Source organism: Kryptolebias marmoratus, linkage group LG5, assembly GCF_001649575.2.
Source record: "Kryptolebias marmoratus isolate JLee-2015 linkage group LG5, ASM164957v2, whole genome shotgun sequence".
NCBI lineage: Eukaryota > Metazoa > Chordata > Actinopteri > Cyprinodontiformes > Rivulidae > Kryptolebias > Kryptolebias marmoratus.
Window position 1 is genome coordinate 12,905,274 of NC_051434.1, and position 17,866 is coordinate 12,923,139.

General features: G+C 39.4%; 1 protein-coding gene across 2 annotated transcripts in view; it reads right to left on the reverse strand.

Annotated features, from left to right (window-relative positions):
- Positions 1-1,153: 1,153 nt before the first annotated feature.
- Positions 1,154-17,866, reverse strand: part of calcr (calcitonin receptor) — a 58,147-nt gene continuing 41,434 nt past the window's right edge. For both annotated transcript variants that reach the window (XM_017424664.3, XM_037975636.1), the window contains 8 exons: positions 17,732-17,823; positions 15,697-15,823; positions 12,619-12,772; positions 11,832-11,892; positions 11,591-11,657; positions 11,236-11,454; positions 10,410-10,451; positions 1,154-5,723 (listed from right to left, as the gene is read on the reverse strand). In XM_017424664.3, the coding sequence (XP_017280153.1) occupies positions 5,502-5,723; positions 10,410-10,451; positions 11,236-11,454; positions 11,591-11,657; positions 11,832-11,892; positions 12,619-12,772; positions 15,697-15,823; positions 17,732-17,823 (984 nt within the window). In that variant the 3' untranslated portion in view covers positions 1,154-5,501. The remainder of the gene's footprint in view (positions 5,724-10,409; positions 10,452-11,235; positions 11,455-11,590; positions 11,658-11,831; positions 11,893-12,618; positions 12,773-15,696; positions 15,824-17,731; positions 17,824-17,866) is intronic.

The window sequence follows — 17,866 nt, forward strand, 5'->3', positions numbered from 1 at the left end:
GGCTATCTCACATCAACATACACCTGGATTGGTTATGAAGGGGTAGTTCAGGTGAGACCAGCAGCAGAAAGACTCAGGCAGGTGGGATTAATCTGTGTCAACTGTGTGACAAAAAGAACAAGACAACAACCAACCAACAACAACAACAAAAGAACAGTCATAAAATGTAAAACACGGTTTGTAAATCTTCTAAAACCTACATTTAAATATGAAGACTGCAGAGACCAAATGGCAATAGGGATTAGTAGTCCATGAAATTGCAAAGAACTTGGAAATTTTATCCTCTATGTTATTCAAAATCAACCCCCAAAAAAGCAAATAAAAGACAAATTTATATGACTGGAACAAGCCTGAAAAAATATTTTTAGCACCCCCTCAAGTTTCTACAGGAAAACTTTATAAGACAGAGGTGGAAAACTGTCATAAAGTCTAAGGAAACAACTGTTTTCTATCAACTCCGAAAATCCCCCAAAACTTTTAGGAAATCATCTCGGCTCAAGTGGAGCAGGACCACCCAGTTTGGTATCAGCACACAGATTGAGAATCAGCTTCTCTCACCGGGTGGGGTGAATCAGTGCACAATTATGGTGTGAAGACACCATAAATGCTCAGGGTTATTACCTCAGATCTACCGGTTTGTCATTGCACGCGTGTCCTTGCGATCGGAACAGCCTCTAGATCTCCACAATCTTTGTTTCTGGGTGTTCTGCTCATGAACCGTGACAGTGAGCTTGGTTTGTGTGAGCTGCAGGATTCAGACAAAAGCAAGACCCAAAATGCTGCAATAAAAACACCAACAAACGAATGAAATGAGTCTTTCTGTGTCGCTAAATTCAAACCAGTTTCTTCTTTCGTTTCTGCTCTTATGACCGGCTGTGCAAAACGTCCTAAAAAAAATTGCCACAAGCAGACTCATCAGCAGGTCCACACGTTTCATCAGATTTTATTTTCTCCTGTTTGGTCGATTTCAAAAAGTCAGTTTAAGACTTGCTTCTTATAGGGTTTGGTCCAATGTGTGGTGACACTGTCGCTGGGAGGATGAAACGCCAAAAATAGCAAGCTGCTGAAATTTCAGAGACGCTTCTTAAACCAACGTGTTTCCAAGATGGAAAGCAATCTACAGCTTTCACCTCTAACCGTATCATCCCACTGATTTTTTTTTTTTTTTTTTAGAAACAACACATTTGATAATCCTGGGATAATCGCAGCTTCCCAAGTTTTACTCTGTGATCATTAAAAATCCTCACATATCTGATTAAAAATCTGTGAGGTCTGAATGTAATTTCAGGTGTCCGGCTGGACGATTCCTTTCAGTGATGCAGGTGTTGAGTCAAACAAAGAGAGGACAGCATGTCTTCTGCTTTCAAGCAGAGATTGACGTTTGTGACTACGGAAAAGCTGGCCACATAAAACTTGAAAAAGACCACGAGAAAGAGAACTTGTCCTTGTTAATGCAACACCATCCTCCATCGATCCGAGACGTCCCGCTCTTAGACGAACTGCATCAGTCCATTTTGTCCTGTTCCGCACATCGGATGCTGCTCCGTGACTCCCGCTTTGAATAAAAGCAATGCTGGGATCACAAAGCAAGACACCAAACAGTTTAAAAACTCCTTTCCTCTCCCTTTGCACTCTTTATGTAAAATCTCTACCATGAATTATTAACAAGAATTGTGTTGGCAGCAGCTAAAAATACAGAAAAAGCTGCCTGGATGCTGGGAAGAACATCTGTGCTGAAATGTTGCAAGTTGTTCATTTGTAAGCTGGATTATTACGTCTTCTCCACAAAGAAGATCTGCTGGATCTTTTGAGCATTTTAGTGCGACAGGAGACAATAAAAATAATAAACAGGTTTTCTCACAAAATGTCGTTTTTTTATCTGTTTTGTTGAGATGATGCCTATCCACGCTGACATGGGGAAACAAAAGCTGAACTAAACAACACAGAAGTATCAAAACAAAGTACTTCACAGTGCAAAAATCTATTAGGTACACAGTGTCAGCTTGTATTCACATCAATATGAACATACAAAAATATAAACTTGAGAGCAAGACTAAAAACACGTCCTACAATGTGCAGCAGATCAAAAACAAATCACCAGATGTGGGAAAAAATATGAAATTTATACTAAAACAGATTATCTACACTTTCTGTATGTGACACAATAGTAATAAAACTTACTCTGCTGTCATGATTGTTGCTCCCGTTTTGTTTTTAACACCCAGTTGGTGAGAAAAGAAATCATTGACATACAGTACTGACATACAGCTTTTTTACAATATTTTAAAGCGTTCTCCTTTTTCTTTCTTTCCTCGCTCTATGTGATCTTTTTTTTAAAACAAAACAAAAAAATCTGGTTTTAATGGTTGCTGAGGCTTTACAAATTGCTCAATGACTTATTTATATATTAGAAGGCATCTAACTCAAGGGATGAGCCAGTGTTCTTAGCCACATAGCAGATGATTTTAGTAAAGACTGAACTGTATGCAAAGATCCTTATTCTGAACCACCTGATGCAAATACAAATAATTTGTTTCACTTTGTTTAAACGCTTTTATTTTAAAAAATTGCCAGAAAAGCCACTTTGACAGTCGTGACACTTCTTCTTCTGTAACCCACTCGTCTGTTTGCCTAAATCTTTTGAGGACACATTATGCTGACAGATGCCAAGTTTAGTAGGTTGTAAAGTAATTAGGAACCTATGACTAACCTACAATACTTTAATGCCTGTCAAACTGTGTTATCATATGTATTTTATTACAAATAGTAACTAATTGTTTGTGCCAGAAGATCAAAATAAAAGCGAGCTGTTTGCTAATTTGTCTGTCAGGTGGAGACGTAACACTGGCTTGTTCCTTCAATAAGATGTCGTTTTTCATGGAAGAATGATTTGTTGGTCTGCGTTACATGACTGGACAAATAAAAAGCATTGCTCAGAAGTCATTCAGTTCCAAGGACGGGACAGAAAATGAGTGAAAAAAAGCAGCCGATGTACAACGACAGACAGAACCGGAACCAGTACACATCACAGTGGCAGGCATCCGGTGGTATGAGGAGTTGGACTGAATTAAACCCTGACTGCTCTGCATGCAGTAAATGTCTACCTGCGCAAATTAAACAGCTGCTTTTGGATGGGATTATGAGCTGTGAGAGAGCGCTCTGATTGGCTACGGTACTGCCATCATTTACATCTTCTGAGCTGGGCTACAACTGATTTCTGTATCAGACCGTGCATAATTTATTAGTAATTTCACACTTTGAGGGCTGAATGGAATGAGCTCTGCTCGTTGCTGACAAGCGATTGATGAACCAGATATGATTACGGCTGTACATTAAGGAGAAACAACAAAGACCCTTGAGTATACATCAGGAAGAAATGCTAAGTGAACGTCTCAGACAAGAGACACAGTGTGAAAAAGAAGAAACATCGGGAAACCATCATGAAAGAATAAGCCTCCACAAGCCCTGTACCACTGGCAGACAGAGGATGTGGGTGAAACTGGTAAAATCTCACCAGTGGCTGGTCAATTTCAGACTGAAGGAGGCACTGAATGTGGTAATATGAGAACACCATAGGAGCAATATAGGCTGGGGTCCACCACACCAGATGCTCCTGAGGCAGGTCAGCTCCTGTGCCAAGTGTGCATCATTAGTCCTAAAGTGAACGTGAGAGACGCCTCCGAAGACTGTTGAAAGCGACAGAGCCAAAGATCCTGTGGTAGTTTCAGATCCAGATCCACAGACATTGATGGTCGACAAACTACAGAAAAAAAGAAGTAGTGATAAATGTCCCAAGTGACAGTAACATCAAGAAGAAGGAATTCAAGAAACTTGAGAGATACTGAAAAAGAAGTTATGGAGAGTCAAGACCTCAGTTGTGCCAGCGGTCATTGGAGCTCTTGGGGTTGCGACCCCGAACCCTGTGAGCAGCTAAGATCCTGCGCAGAATGATAAGCTGGTAGAGGTCATATGCTTAAAGGACAATATATTTATGAAGAAATAAAACCGCCAGCCTTATAAGTTGTTCTCTGTTGGTCAAATATACCAATAAAAAATGTTTTGCTCTGGCCACATTTAAATATTATTGACGTACAAATGGTTTTGATACTTTTTTTGGCATTCTAAGTAACTTTAAATGTTAATGGAAGACACAGTTTCAGCAAATGTATAAGGTTTTACTTTGAATTTTAATTAAAAAATTAAACAATCATAAAAAGGCAGTAGAGCACTAAGAATGTGAATGTCCTCAGGACCACAAAAAATACATTTATGTTTAATGTGCAATAAGGTGAGAAAGATAAGACATCAGTTGTTCTATTCTTTTGTGTAGAATATGAATGTCAGCTCGTTTGATTTTTTTTTCTTCTCCCACAGCCCTGGATGCTCACATAAAGGTTGTTAAATGAGTTCATAAATATGCACGGAGGACAGAGTACCGCTTTAATGAGGGCTGAGGGTGAATTATAGACATCATGGACAGGTAAAAAATGATTTATCTGAGTCACTGACACAGCTGATGGCAAATTCCACTTAACTCAGTGAAAGAACTTTTGTGACTGATTTGTTTATTAATCTGTCCTCAAGGTGCGTGTTCTGCCTCTCAGCCTCGTGATCTTCAGCACAAATACAGCAACTGGGAAACAACAAAGGCGCCGGGAATGCAGCATCACGGGACTCACACTTAGCACATAATTGGGAATCAGCAAAACGCTAACAGAAAAGGAGAATAAAATCTATTTTTTAGAAAACATTAAAACACTTTGTTTTTTCCAAATGAAATGTGTTGAACCTACATTATATGTACACAATTCCAGAGCTTTAAGCACAGAGGGTGGGTTGAAATTTGACCTCCACCATGCCACATCAGTTTGTGAATTTTGTTCCTGTGTGAGATTTTAACGTTTGCGTCATGCGCCTGCACTCAGCCACACATACTGTAACGCACCTTCAGGGTTGTGATTGACAAACGGTACCCCTTTGGTGCAGGTGAGGTCAGGAATGATGGTTCTGCTTCATAATAATAGTAAGAATCTTCATCGTTACACCATTTTAGGTAATAACTGCAACACTGTGTAGAGTTATAACTGCATCTGTCATTACTGTCACATTCAGCACCATCATCGAGAACAGAAAGGACCCCAGTTAGAGGTGCTTCTCTTTTCCACTCCTCCGTGCAGCGTCCACACACAGATTAGCAGCTTTTAGGAAGTCGACACTCATCAAAATCAGCTCCTCTCGCACCCAAAGTTCTCAACATCAAAAGTTCTCAAAAAGCAGCTGCAGCAGCAATGTAAAAGTAAGGTGTAAAGTTTGTCTGCCATGTTGTTTTAATCCCTCCTGATGAGCTCCTTTGTTTCCAGACCCGTATTATCGTCCTGAACGAACTAGCAGCAGCCTCTGAGATTTAATCGCTGAGATGTGGCAGGCAGACTGGATTCGGTTTCTGTACATACTGTTGCTCTCCTTTAGCTGTGTCCACGGCTGCGATCCCCGTCGCACATTTAGGCGTACGCGTCGCCTGATTTCAGCGCCACCAGCTCAGAGTCCTCTGTGTGGCGTCCGTTCAGGTGCTCCGTGTTACAGTCGTGGTGGTACATGAAGGCGGGCACCTCGGTGATGGAGGTGGCCGTGTAGGACGTGGAGCGCATCGAGCAGTGGTCCTTTCTCCTCTGACCCCACTGGGTTTTGCACTGCATCCACTGTCTCTTCAGAGCCGCCTGCACCTAAACGCCACACAGAACAAACGATAAAAACAGCATCAGCACGACATTCTGTGTTTTAAACGAAAAATCCTTCACATCCTTGATGCAAATGTACCAAAACCCAAAAACATTTCTCCAATCTTCTCCCCGCAAAAGCAAAGGCATTCTGTTTTTGCTTGTCTGTACCATTTTGACCCACAAATGATTCCAGCAGACGTCCACATTTACACACAAATCAATATGTGGTTACTGTTCAGGGTGATAGACATGGGGCCTTAGCCGCTCTTTTGTGACAATGTTAATCGGACTGACAGTGATATAAAGTGACGCATGCATAATTGCTGCAGCACATGTTGATTGCTCAAATCTCAGTCGCATTAGCAGATCCAAGTTTGGAAAAACAAGGCTCACTTTTCTTGACTTGTAGCCAAGTTGTTTATTTAGTCAAACTGGCGCATGTTAAAAGCAGAAAAGGGACAGTCTATACATTTATTCAAATATTTGTTTGTTTCTTTCCTCTTAGCCACTGAAGGGTTTCAGCACACATGCTCACAGTTTATCTCCTGCGTGAAGCTTGAAGACTGCTGTAATAAATGCGATAAGTGATTAAGATATCACACAACTCCAGGAGTCACACAAGCAGCGGATCATCTTCAGCGTCGAAGAGAACTTAGCTCATTATTGCCATCTTGCCGGGAGCATTTGACAGAGAACACACATTAATAACCACGTGAACCAAATTCATTTTGTACCATTTCAAAATCCATTATCACCCTGATGGCTTACTGGAAGTTATTTTATTAATGCCCTCTCTTTAGACGTTAACGTGATAATCGGTCACGGAGGTTTATAAAGAAACTTCATCTGTCAAAGAGAAAATTTAACAGAGATGCTGGCTAAGAAAAGTAGTCTGGGGTTTCGGTTTTTGGGTCACCACCCGTTTTGTAAAAGGGTAAGAATCTTTCATTGGAAAAGTATTGCAGTGATGAATATTTATTAGCTGGCAACAAGTTATTTTCATCCAATCTGAAGCAGAGAGCAGAGTGGTTCAGGAAGCACAAGACGGAGTCATTTCTTTCACATTGTCCAACCAACACCTGAATCCAGACGCCTTAAACCTACATCAGAACCTGAGAATCTTTAGAAGGAGCTGGGGAATACTTTAAGCAGCAATTAAACTCTCCCATGATCAACACAACATTGTGGAAAATACATAAATAAATAAAATTTATTTATGTAAATAAAGCTCTGGATGAAAATAAATACTGTGACGTTGCAAACTATAAGCTTATTGAACTGTTGTCATGACAAAACAAGCTGTAATCAAACCAAAGGTATTAAAGTGTGACTTTTAGTGTCAAATCAAAAGCAAATACAACTATAATAAAATCTCTTTTTTTTCTCTCTAGGTGACTGAACTATTTTAGCTAGATCCTTGTTGCCCAAAGGATTTACAGGATTGTTGATTTGCGCATACATTATGTATGTCAATAAAGGGAGAAGAAGCAAAAATAAAAAAAATCTTTTGATGTTCAATTTCCTCACACAGCTTTTCCTTAAAGCAGAGTTACATCCAGGAACTCTATGTGTTGTTTTATCCTACACACAGTCTGCTTGCAGTTTATGAACTGTAATTTTGTTACAAATGTGGCCCTCAGAGGCATCTGTGCAGCCTCTTGAGAATCCGAACAGGTGACAGAATTAGGTCACCTGAACCTAAATATACTTTTGGGGACCAGCAGAGACTAGTCAGAACATGATGCACACGCAAAAATGTTCAAGGTGTATCTATGCCTTTCTGCTGAATGTTCCTCCTAAACATCCCAGCAAGGGGAGGCTGAGTAGTAAAAGGTCCGAGCAGGAAAAAATACTATTAGTAATATAAGCCAATGACAATGCAAACACTGTAGCAATGTGTTCAGTAATAGAGGCGGTCCAATAACGTGTGTGCAATTGACTGACTGAGATACAAACTTACAGATGAGCAAATGGATAGTAAATACTGCAGCTATCACTACTTTTTATGTTTGAAGAATCCATGTTGGATTTCTCCAAATCAAAATTCTTCCAGTTGATTTTTCTGACTAGGAACCACAGCAATATGGAGGCACTACACTACCAGATGTATTCTATAGCATGAATATAAACAAACACCAGAGCCTCTGAAATGATTTTGAAAGAAGGTTTCAGTAGTGTGAGGATGTGGGTAGAAACGGTCATACATGCTCCACAACCCAACGTTTGTAGGGAAACATTTGTGCATAAAGAGCTAATGAGTTCATCTGTGGGGATTCACTGTCATTTAGTGAAAACACTCTGACCACTTGTATCATGCAAGCTTTTATATGGGAGCACATTTCAGACTAATTAAATGCCAGCATAGCAGCGTTAACCGGCTTGTTCAGTAACACTAATCCTAGCGTGACTCGTGCGCATACATTAACACAACAACAACCTGCAGACATAAATGAAGCTACTAATTGTCGTAACGAGACACAAAGGGCAGCCGAGGCTCACGGCTTCCACACAGAACGTCTGGGTTGATGTCCCAAACACAACTTGAGAGCTGTTTGTCCCACTGCCACAACTTCACAATGGAGCTATTGACGAGACAAGGCAGGTCTGTGCAGTTTGGCCTTGAAATCAAAATCCCAAACCCCAGAAAGCCGGGTCCTGATTAGGGGAGCATGAATTGGTTATTATGCGGGTGAAGCGAACAAAACCGTCTCATTCCCTTGTGACAGCTTGTGTGCTCGGCCTTAAATATACACGTCGCACACTGTTTTTTTTGTTCTGAGTAGATCACGTAGTTTCAGATGATTCTCCTGTCTGCTCATGTGTGAACCCATTTATATTGCAAAACGAGCAAAAATTGGTTGGTTTTTGTCAAAGCCTAGGCTTGAGTAACAAATTTTTGTAGAAGTTCCTGTTATTTCTCAAATTTCACAAATAATAAGGTTTAACTTCCTGCTCTGTGTGGACTTTTTCCAGCGTGTATTTTTTTGACAAGACCTTCAGTTTGAAAACATCTGAAGAGCCAAAAGGTCTCCGCAACCCCCATTAATCTCAGAAACAGACTTTCATAAAAAAACAAAAAAAAAATCTAGCTAAATGGTTTGGTGAAGTGTTTGAATCCAGTTAAAGATGTTTGCAGTCAGACAGCTGCAGACAGATTTAGAAAGGCTCACAGACAGACGTGAAAGGAGAATCAATTTCCAGCTCGGCCTGGCAACCCCACCGTCATTTATACTCTTTGTCTTACTCCTCATCTGACGTGACCCTTCAGCTTGAACTGCATCAACACCCGTCTGTCAAACAGACAAGCGCCTTAAAATCCACCACAAGTGAACTATCGACAGCCGAAGCAGCAGAGCTGAACTTTGAGTCTGCGTTTTGGTATTCATGGGTTGCTTCCAGGTGTCCTCCAAAATGAAGAGATCTGACCCAGAAAGAAAAAAAATGTATAAAATCTGAACATGTTTCACCTGATGGAGCCTGATGTCTCAAACATAATGCCACAAGCAGTGAGCAGCTTTATTGCTCCAGGACTGGAAAGCTCCCAGGGTAATATGCACAGATTGACCTTTATTAAAGGGCAATTGCTCCATCAAAACTACAGCAATATTATGTCAAACATGGTAATGGAGCATAAGATGCTAAAAGGATCAGAAGGACATTTTTGAGGGGGTGATTCACTTCCTATTTAGGAAGGTTTTTAGCTTCTATTTCCTTTTGTTTTAATGAGGAAAATAAAACATTAGGTGCTGATGGATCTAAATATCAAAACAGCAAATAAGATAAAATTAGCAACTCTGACACTTACTATTAAAGTGATAAATGAAAATGGATGCATGGATATTGTCTGTGAGTTTGAACAGACTGTAGATTGCAGACTTAGGTGGGTCAGTGACTCATGTCATGTGACCTTAATGGCCCTATTAATGTGATCATTATAATGACTTATAAGCCTGGAACCACTTTAATAGTAAACTGAAGAAGCCTTTTGGATGAGAAATGTCTTCAAGAGTTAAAAGACGTCCAGTTGCCTTCTATTACTTAGGATGTATTTTTTCTGAACTTAGCAAATTACTTTTTAACAACCTAAAGATAACAGAACAGTGACTCAAAGTGCAGGGAGCTTATGAATGAAAAGAAAAACAATAAAAGATCTTAAATTAAAACAATTAAAGCTCTGGGATAGCTAGGACATAAACTCAGGTCTCATTATTGTGGTTTTTTTTTTTTTTACCTCCAATACATGACAAAAATAGACTTAAAACAAGTATTCTCACTAGTTTATGCTGTTATTCTCTAAAACTGTCATGAGCATTCATGTCCCAGAACTTCTATCAGTTTTGTAAGTTTCCTAATCTTCTGAGAGACTGTGCTTTTCTTTTGATTTTTCATCAGTTCTCTGGTTTATCCTGCCTGTGATCCTTGTCTGCTCCCTCATCTATCTCCCCTACTTCATTTGATTTCTGCAGCTTATGTTCTGTTCATTTCAGTCTCGTGAAGCGTCACGTTTTGTTTACCTGTGCCTTCCTGCTTTTGTTTGCATGCAGATCTCCCTAATGAACTCTTCTTAACATTTGGCTGTATTTCTAGCTCGTACACATGGGAGTAGCATCATCCTTCTCATCTGATTCTCCAAAGAGGTAAATCATCCTCATGTGTATGTAGATGTAAATGCGTAAAAACAGTCCTTACCTCGCCATTGAAGAAGCAGAATATTGTTGCTACCAGTAAACCCTAGAAAAAACAAAACCGTAAGTTATTTTTCTTTCTTTCATTAACACGATTTCAGTTTGAGAATTACGTTTTGGTATGAAGGTAAGCTTTTTAAATCAGCTATTTATTACGTGAATGAGTGACTAAAAGACGTCTGTCTGCTGTTTAATGATGTGTCTAAAACTTCTTTGATGATTAATTAAAAATTAAATCACACTAATCAGTCCTAAAAACCATTCTATACTCTGAATGCACACTGAAATTAAAAACCTAGCATTTCATAAAGGAATCATATCGCCCACCATCTTATATGCCAGATTTTTAACCCAAGATCATCTTTTGTTGAGAAATAATGAAGTCAGAGCCGTTTTGGTCAAATCTTAAACATAACATTGCAAGGTCTTGCTCAATCTGTTAGAGTTCAGACTGTAGGCTGAGGATGATTGTCAGCTACAACCACACCAGATTTTAGCTCAATGTCTGTAAAACCGACTGAGTTGGAGCCATTTTTGTGTTGGGTGAAGTCCACTAGCTGTGGCGACCATCTTGAATTGACTTGACTGTAAAAGTTAATGAGTTGTTGAAGTCCATAGACTGATTTATTTTCTAAACGTTTCAATAAAATCTCTTTTCTGGTTCATGAGATATTTTGGTAACAAACAGACAGCATTGTCCTTCGACAGTTATTAGCAAAGTTTTAAGCAAAGATGTTACACAGTTTATAGTGAATTACCTTTGAGCTGAGCTCCTACTGTGTCTCACAAGATTATGAGAATTTAGTTTAATGCCGTGGCTCAGTACCCACCTGGTAGTGCATGAGTATGTGCATGACGTACTCGTAGACCTCACCCGCCACCCGGTTCTCTGGCCTCCAGGGGAAAATAACAAACTGTATTCCCAGCAGGGGCACCAGGATCAGGGTGGCTCTCACTGCCTTCATGTACATGTTGGACTCTGCCCGGTGCGTGTCTCTCAGCTTGGTGACCAGCACTCGTATAATATTCAGCAGGAAGAAGAGATTCACCTGTGGAGAGGGTTTTGTTACGAAAAAACGAAAAGAAGCAATTTTGTTTCAAAGGTTGTAAATAAAGACCCAATTTTTCACTTTGAGACGCAGTTTTTCTGTGAAAATATTTAAATAGCGGGGTCTGCCGACTCACAAGAAGTGCTGCCACTATGGGCCCGTGGACGGCGTAGAGCAGATGGGTCTCCACACTCATCCAACAGCTACAGAAGGAAAAATGAATCAGTCAATACTGTCTGCCGCCCAAAGTACACACGAACACACACGAGAAAACACATTCGCGTACGGATCGGCACGCTCGCGTTCGGCTACACACAACCCAGCACTTGTGTAAACATCTCCTGTTTGTTTAGACAAGTTTCTGGAACATTACTCACTTGTCATCAAAGTACTTTTTCCTCGCCACGGCGTGGATGGACACCGGCACCAGGGGAAAGCCTTAAACAGGAAAAGACGGCCATATGAGGTGAAATTCTTGTTGTCATTCGCGCAGCAGCTTTGTATATTGCTTTTAAGCTTCGGTTGCTTTATTAATATCGTCTAATACTTTTTTTGGAATCGACGGAGACGTTTGTTTTCAGCGGATTTCGCGATTTCACATCTCAGCCACACGGGGTAATTTTCTGGAACAAATCGGCCTAATTTGACACGTTGCCTGTGAAACACCCAGAGGGGCCTGGGCTCGGAGTTTTGCTTATTTTCTGGACAGAAAAGCACAAAAATCCATGAACAGTTATTTATTTTTTCACACCCCAGTGAGCCTCTGCAACATATCAGCCACAGATGGACCTGACAAATCGACCCCCCCCCCCCCAGGTCTTGCAGTTGCAAAATTTTGATTATCCTTTTCACATTTTTATTGCTTGCTTGTTTCACAGACATTTGCTCCAGTTTCGAACAGGCTGCAGAAAGCAGGTCAGGAGCAGCGTTAAGCCACAGGAAGGTCTATGAAGCTGTCAGTGTGTCCACACTGACATGCTGCACGTGGAACGGGTGGTTGCAATTATATCGGCAGATTGTGTTCCCCGCTGCACTACTACTTCCTGGGAGTTTTCAAGACGCGATGGAGTTCGGCTCAGAATGAAAATACGCCTTGAAGGATTCATGACAGTTCGCACTGCTTAAAAGGTTTAAACACACAAACACACACCGCCGTTTACTCACCCCAGCCCAGGAGGTAGTACCAGTGCAGATGCTGCTCCTCTGCAAACACAGCCACCACAATGAGTGTGTGGAGGTAGATACCCTCACAGAGCATCCAGAAATAGTTGCAACCCAACATGTACATGTGGAAGAAGTGCAAGACCTTACAGCCAACCTGCAGAGAGGACCAAAACAGGGAGGCAGATGATCTGTTGTGTCTGATTTAGACTATTTGATATATACATGAAAATCATTTCATTTAAACACTCTTAACATCATCTCAGCATGACATAGAAAGAGATATAATGGAATGTTTCATTGCTCCTGGCAGAAAATCATTACAGTGTTTTATCTTCTCCAGGCTGAGAAGATGCTCATTTACCCCCTTTGGAGGTGAGTGGAGCTGGAAATGATGGTTTTACTCTGGGTCTGGAGCACCCTCTGATTGTGTTTGTTGCACAAAGAAGCAAGAAAGTAGCTTAAAGGCAACAAGACAATATATTTATGGATTCACCACAATGCAACCAAATGACAGCATATGTCATTATGGCTGCTGCTCCCTGATTAAGTCATTCTGATGAGAGGTGATGACTTTAATGACATATTATTATCACGTCAATCTCATGCAACCACAGTCTGCTAATGCTTTAATCATCAACACACTTGTGGATAAGTTGTAGTTTGTTTAACAGCTGTCAAACTGGAACAATTTAACCTGTTTATTTAGCTAAAAATGTTCTAAATATGTGATTTTTTTTAAAAGACATTCAGATGCATTTCGAAGAATTTTTGCTCATGTGCTTTTTGACTTTTTACATACAGAGCATGTTAGATTTGGATGTAGTTGCTTGTCCTTTGTTTGCCAAAATAAAAGAAATACAAAAAATAATAACTTTAATGTTAAATGTTTAAAAATGTGCTTTTTATCATTTGAAATGATTCAAACATTTTCTGTTGTTTCACAGTTTCAGAGCAGGTCACTACACTGTTGAGAAAGGTGTGCCACATGGATCTATACTTGGTCCCTTCACTTTTTATCAATATGTGATTCCTAACTCAAATTGTTTTGCTGTTGCACATAATATTCCTGTGTCAGTATCTACATAACTGCTACCATCCCTAACCTAATCATACACAAGCCTAAATTAAAATAACTTGTTTCTTTTTAAAAGATGTGCACTAAATTCACTGTTTTTCTTGACAGACATGCAGTTCTCTTTAAAGAGCAAATGGGCAACCACAGTAAAATAAAAAGATGCTGGAATTGCTCTTAGTTTTTAGAGATTTCGTTTTACCTCAAAACCCCTAAATAATAAGTCACAATAAAACTTAAATCAACATATTTCTCTTTTTTTTCTACATTTCCTGTTATTTTTTTTCAAAATAAATTTTTACTAAATCAGAAAACCACATATATCAGCATCTTTACTTCCTGAACTGGTGCTTACCAGATTTTGTACTGCTTTAAAAAATAAAAGAAGCAATTATTATTAATGGCTATGTGGCCCATGTTTTCAGCCTCCTCCCTGGGTTGATATAAGCCTTGGGGCTTCACTCCCCCATGCTGATGGCAGGCCAAGCCAGAGTTTGTATCATCACACCACAGAGAATATAAAGAGCTTGTTTTCTCAGTAAGAGCGAATCTTTCCAACAATCTACAGTTCCTAAATCACCAGTCTCAAAAGCAGACTCATAAGTCTCGCTCGGGCAGCAATTAATTCCAAAAATGTTTTCCGCCAGACACATATGAGTCCAAACCATTGGTGCTCCTGGATGTTTCCCTGCTTCCTTTTAAGATGCAGGGTCACGGTAAATCATTTTATTTTGACATGTTGCAGCAAGCAAGCACAACTTGATCACCGCACATGAGAAAGGAACGGATTCAAGACAAACCTTTCAGAGACAAGGAAGGGGTTTGAAGGGGAGCCACCACACATCAGCCGTCATTCTGAACGTGACGAAACATTGATGATACACTGACAACGATGGTGCTTCTTGGATGCACCTATGATGTGTAGGAGCTAGACAGATCTGCTGAACGCATGAGAAGGAGCAGCAGGTTTTAGAATTAAAGTCTGCAGCCTCTGCAGCGTTTCCAGTGCTTTGTCTGAAAGCAGGCTGATGAGATTGGGCCTACAGTGAGCCAAATTCTACAATCCTGTTTATGGTTTATCTTGCTCGTGTAAGATCATTTGAAGTTCTTTTTGCACAAGTCGTGAAAACCTAAACACATTTGCAATAAATATGTGTTTATATTATTTGGGTCACGATGGAAGGTTTTTAAGAAATACTTGGAGAGCCTGATAGCTATTGATTTTATTTGGGTCTGCATAAAAGACGACATGATCTTTTTTTGTTTTCTTTTATTTTGAGTGAGAGAAGTTTTTCGCAAACATTTTCAGAAGCAGCGGGCATTCGGTTAGGAGGCGGCCATTACTGCGATTCCTGAGGAGTAACACCGAAATTTATGTTCGGTTCTGATAGCGAGGCATTCCTCCCTGACAGATTTACTACCTCTGCCTAAACAGAGCTCAGAGTTTCAAAGATTTCACATCTGCATTCAGTGAGGCAGCAAAGCTCCAGGAGGAGAAAGAAACCATGTGCTGCNAAAAAAAAAAAAAAAAAAATATATATATATATATATATATATATATATATATATATATAAAACTATGTACTGTTAAGATATAATTTTAGAAATATGACATTTTGTTCAGATATTTATTAGAAAAATGCAGTAAATAATTTGTTAATACAAACACATGTATAATATTTATTAAAAAATTTAAGCATGCATATTTAATAACTAAGGAAAAATGTGATTCTCGATTTTTTTCTGTCAATATAGGGAAATCATCCATATCATGTTTATTTTGCTGTTTGTTTATTGTTCAGTTTCCCAAATCAGCTTATATTTAATAGGAATATCTATCTAAAATGCACTACAAATATATAAATATATATATATGATTTTGTTTGAGTGGCTTTATCAACATATGTTTTAATAAAAATTGAAAACTAAATTGGTGTCAATTGCAAACATTAAAAAAATCCATTGCATCTGGGTTTTTTTTTTTTTTGTGGTAAATATTTACTCACTGGGTTTCTGGCCACCACTTTGGGATTGTTGACCACGGTGACCAGGTAGATGATGGTGAGGGCAGAGTTGAGCACGTAGGAGCAGAACAGGTTCTTGTGGAGGGTGATTCTTTGGCAGCTCAGACTCCTGCGGGACATGATGCATTATGACTGCAACACGCTGACACACCGGGGCAATTTGTGATATAAATTATCTGCAACTTTGGAAATCCTTTACAGAGTAAATACACAAGATATAACAAGAGCAAACTGAAGTGAGTTTCGTTCTTGTTGTTGTTAAAGAAACCCTGAGGCTCTTTGAACTGGATTGTCTCCAAATGGTCTCCACTCTACATGCTAGAAGTACCGTTAAATAAAACATAATGTTCCCCGAGGGTGCTTTCTCGTTTGCTTTACTGGCCTCTCATCACTAACAGTGTAATAAAAGGCATAATAGGTGACATGAAAACAGCTATGGATCAAAATATTTAGCAGGAGTAGGCCTATAAGTATCTATGTTATAGGCAATGAATGCAATAATGTATAAACAGCATTCAAACAAAATGCATCTTAAAAAAGATTTAAAGCAGAATTAAACTTGGTAACGATCTGACCATTCTAAATTATTATTATTTTTATTGGGATGTAGTTTTATGGCCATAACAAAGAACAAAGGAAAGGAAAAGGAAAGGAAATATAAGAGCTGCTTGATGTATTTTCACACATATATGACTATATTTAACGTTAAAATACAGATAAAATCCTTTTGCTAATTTTTCAGACAGTCACAGCTCCTGTTTTCCACAGCAAACTTGACTTTTTTTTTTTTAATCTGAGATTCTTAAAAATGTTGAGGTAGAGCAGTGCAGCTACACACAGTCACCACTGACAGCTTCACATCTGGACTTCATAACACAAGATGAAGTCTTCAAGTGCTTTGCGTAAAAAGGAGAAAGAAAAAAAGAAAAGTCAGTGGCTTAATTGCGCGTAGCTGAGTCTGACTCTCCGAGGGTCACAAATGTTGTAATTCTCCAACCGCACTAAGCGCAGCCTCTTGATTTACGGGCACGTATAAAACTTCGCAGCTGACTAACGGGTCCCTTACAAGCTCGGTTCTGGACAACAGCTGCATTTAAGGGGTTCTGAAGCCTTCAGCAACATCAAAATTTACAGCCGTGACAATCACTGCTTACACAGCCAACAACGTGGCATTAATAAATATTCTAAGAAAAACACAAACACGTTTTTATTATCTTGTTATTCATATTCAGGTTTCGTGAAAGATGTCTCTATCAATCAAACTAAATCTTATTCTACCAATAAAAAAATGCATTTAACCTATTAGAAATACACTTATCTCAAAATAAACCTGTTTATTGAAGACTCCTGCACAGCTTGCTCACATTTGTTTTAGAAAAAGTAACACATTCCCTGAGCTTATATATCTATTCCCGGCATTTAATTTATAACTTTTGACTTTTATGTAGCTGAATTTTAGCTAAAGGATTTTATGCAATTGTGAACTTTTTCCTTTGGGTAAAAAAAAAGAAGTTCATCCACAAAGAGCAAAACACTGAAATGTGCATATTTTCAAATAGGAATGGCTCACCAGTGTGCTCAGAGCACATCCCAACTCTTTCACAATTCTAGGTTTATATGTAATCATAAATTAGACGCGCTGCTCTGGAAAGCCAACCAATTTCAGGCCGATGTTATTTTCTTTTATACAGCAGCTGTCTTTTAAACCCAGAGACTTTTCTGCGTGGCTTTAAATGATATTAAATGCTTGCAAACATCCCCACGATTTATTATTAAGAATCTTCAGTGCGGCTCTGAGGCAGGCGTTTATTAAACGCTGATTAACTCTGCTAGTTTGAAACACAGCGACGAAGATGCTGACTGTTAAAGTGGGGTTTTGTCCTTGCCATGTAAGCAGCACTGCCATCTGTGGCGCTGTCAGATTCACCTTGGGTTGCCTTTAAAGACAACACCAGTAGGCGATTAATCATGAGTGCTTCAGAAATGCAGGATGGGAACATGAAACTGAATCAGTTACCTGAAGTAGAAGAAGATGGCCAGAGAGATCAGCAGGGAGGCGATGGATAAAGCGTGGCCAACTATTGTCATGTAAAACAGGATGTAGGCCGACTGTCAGGGGGGAAAAAGGCAGAAATAATTACTGTAAGGTTTG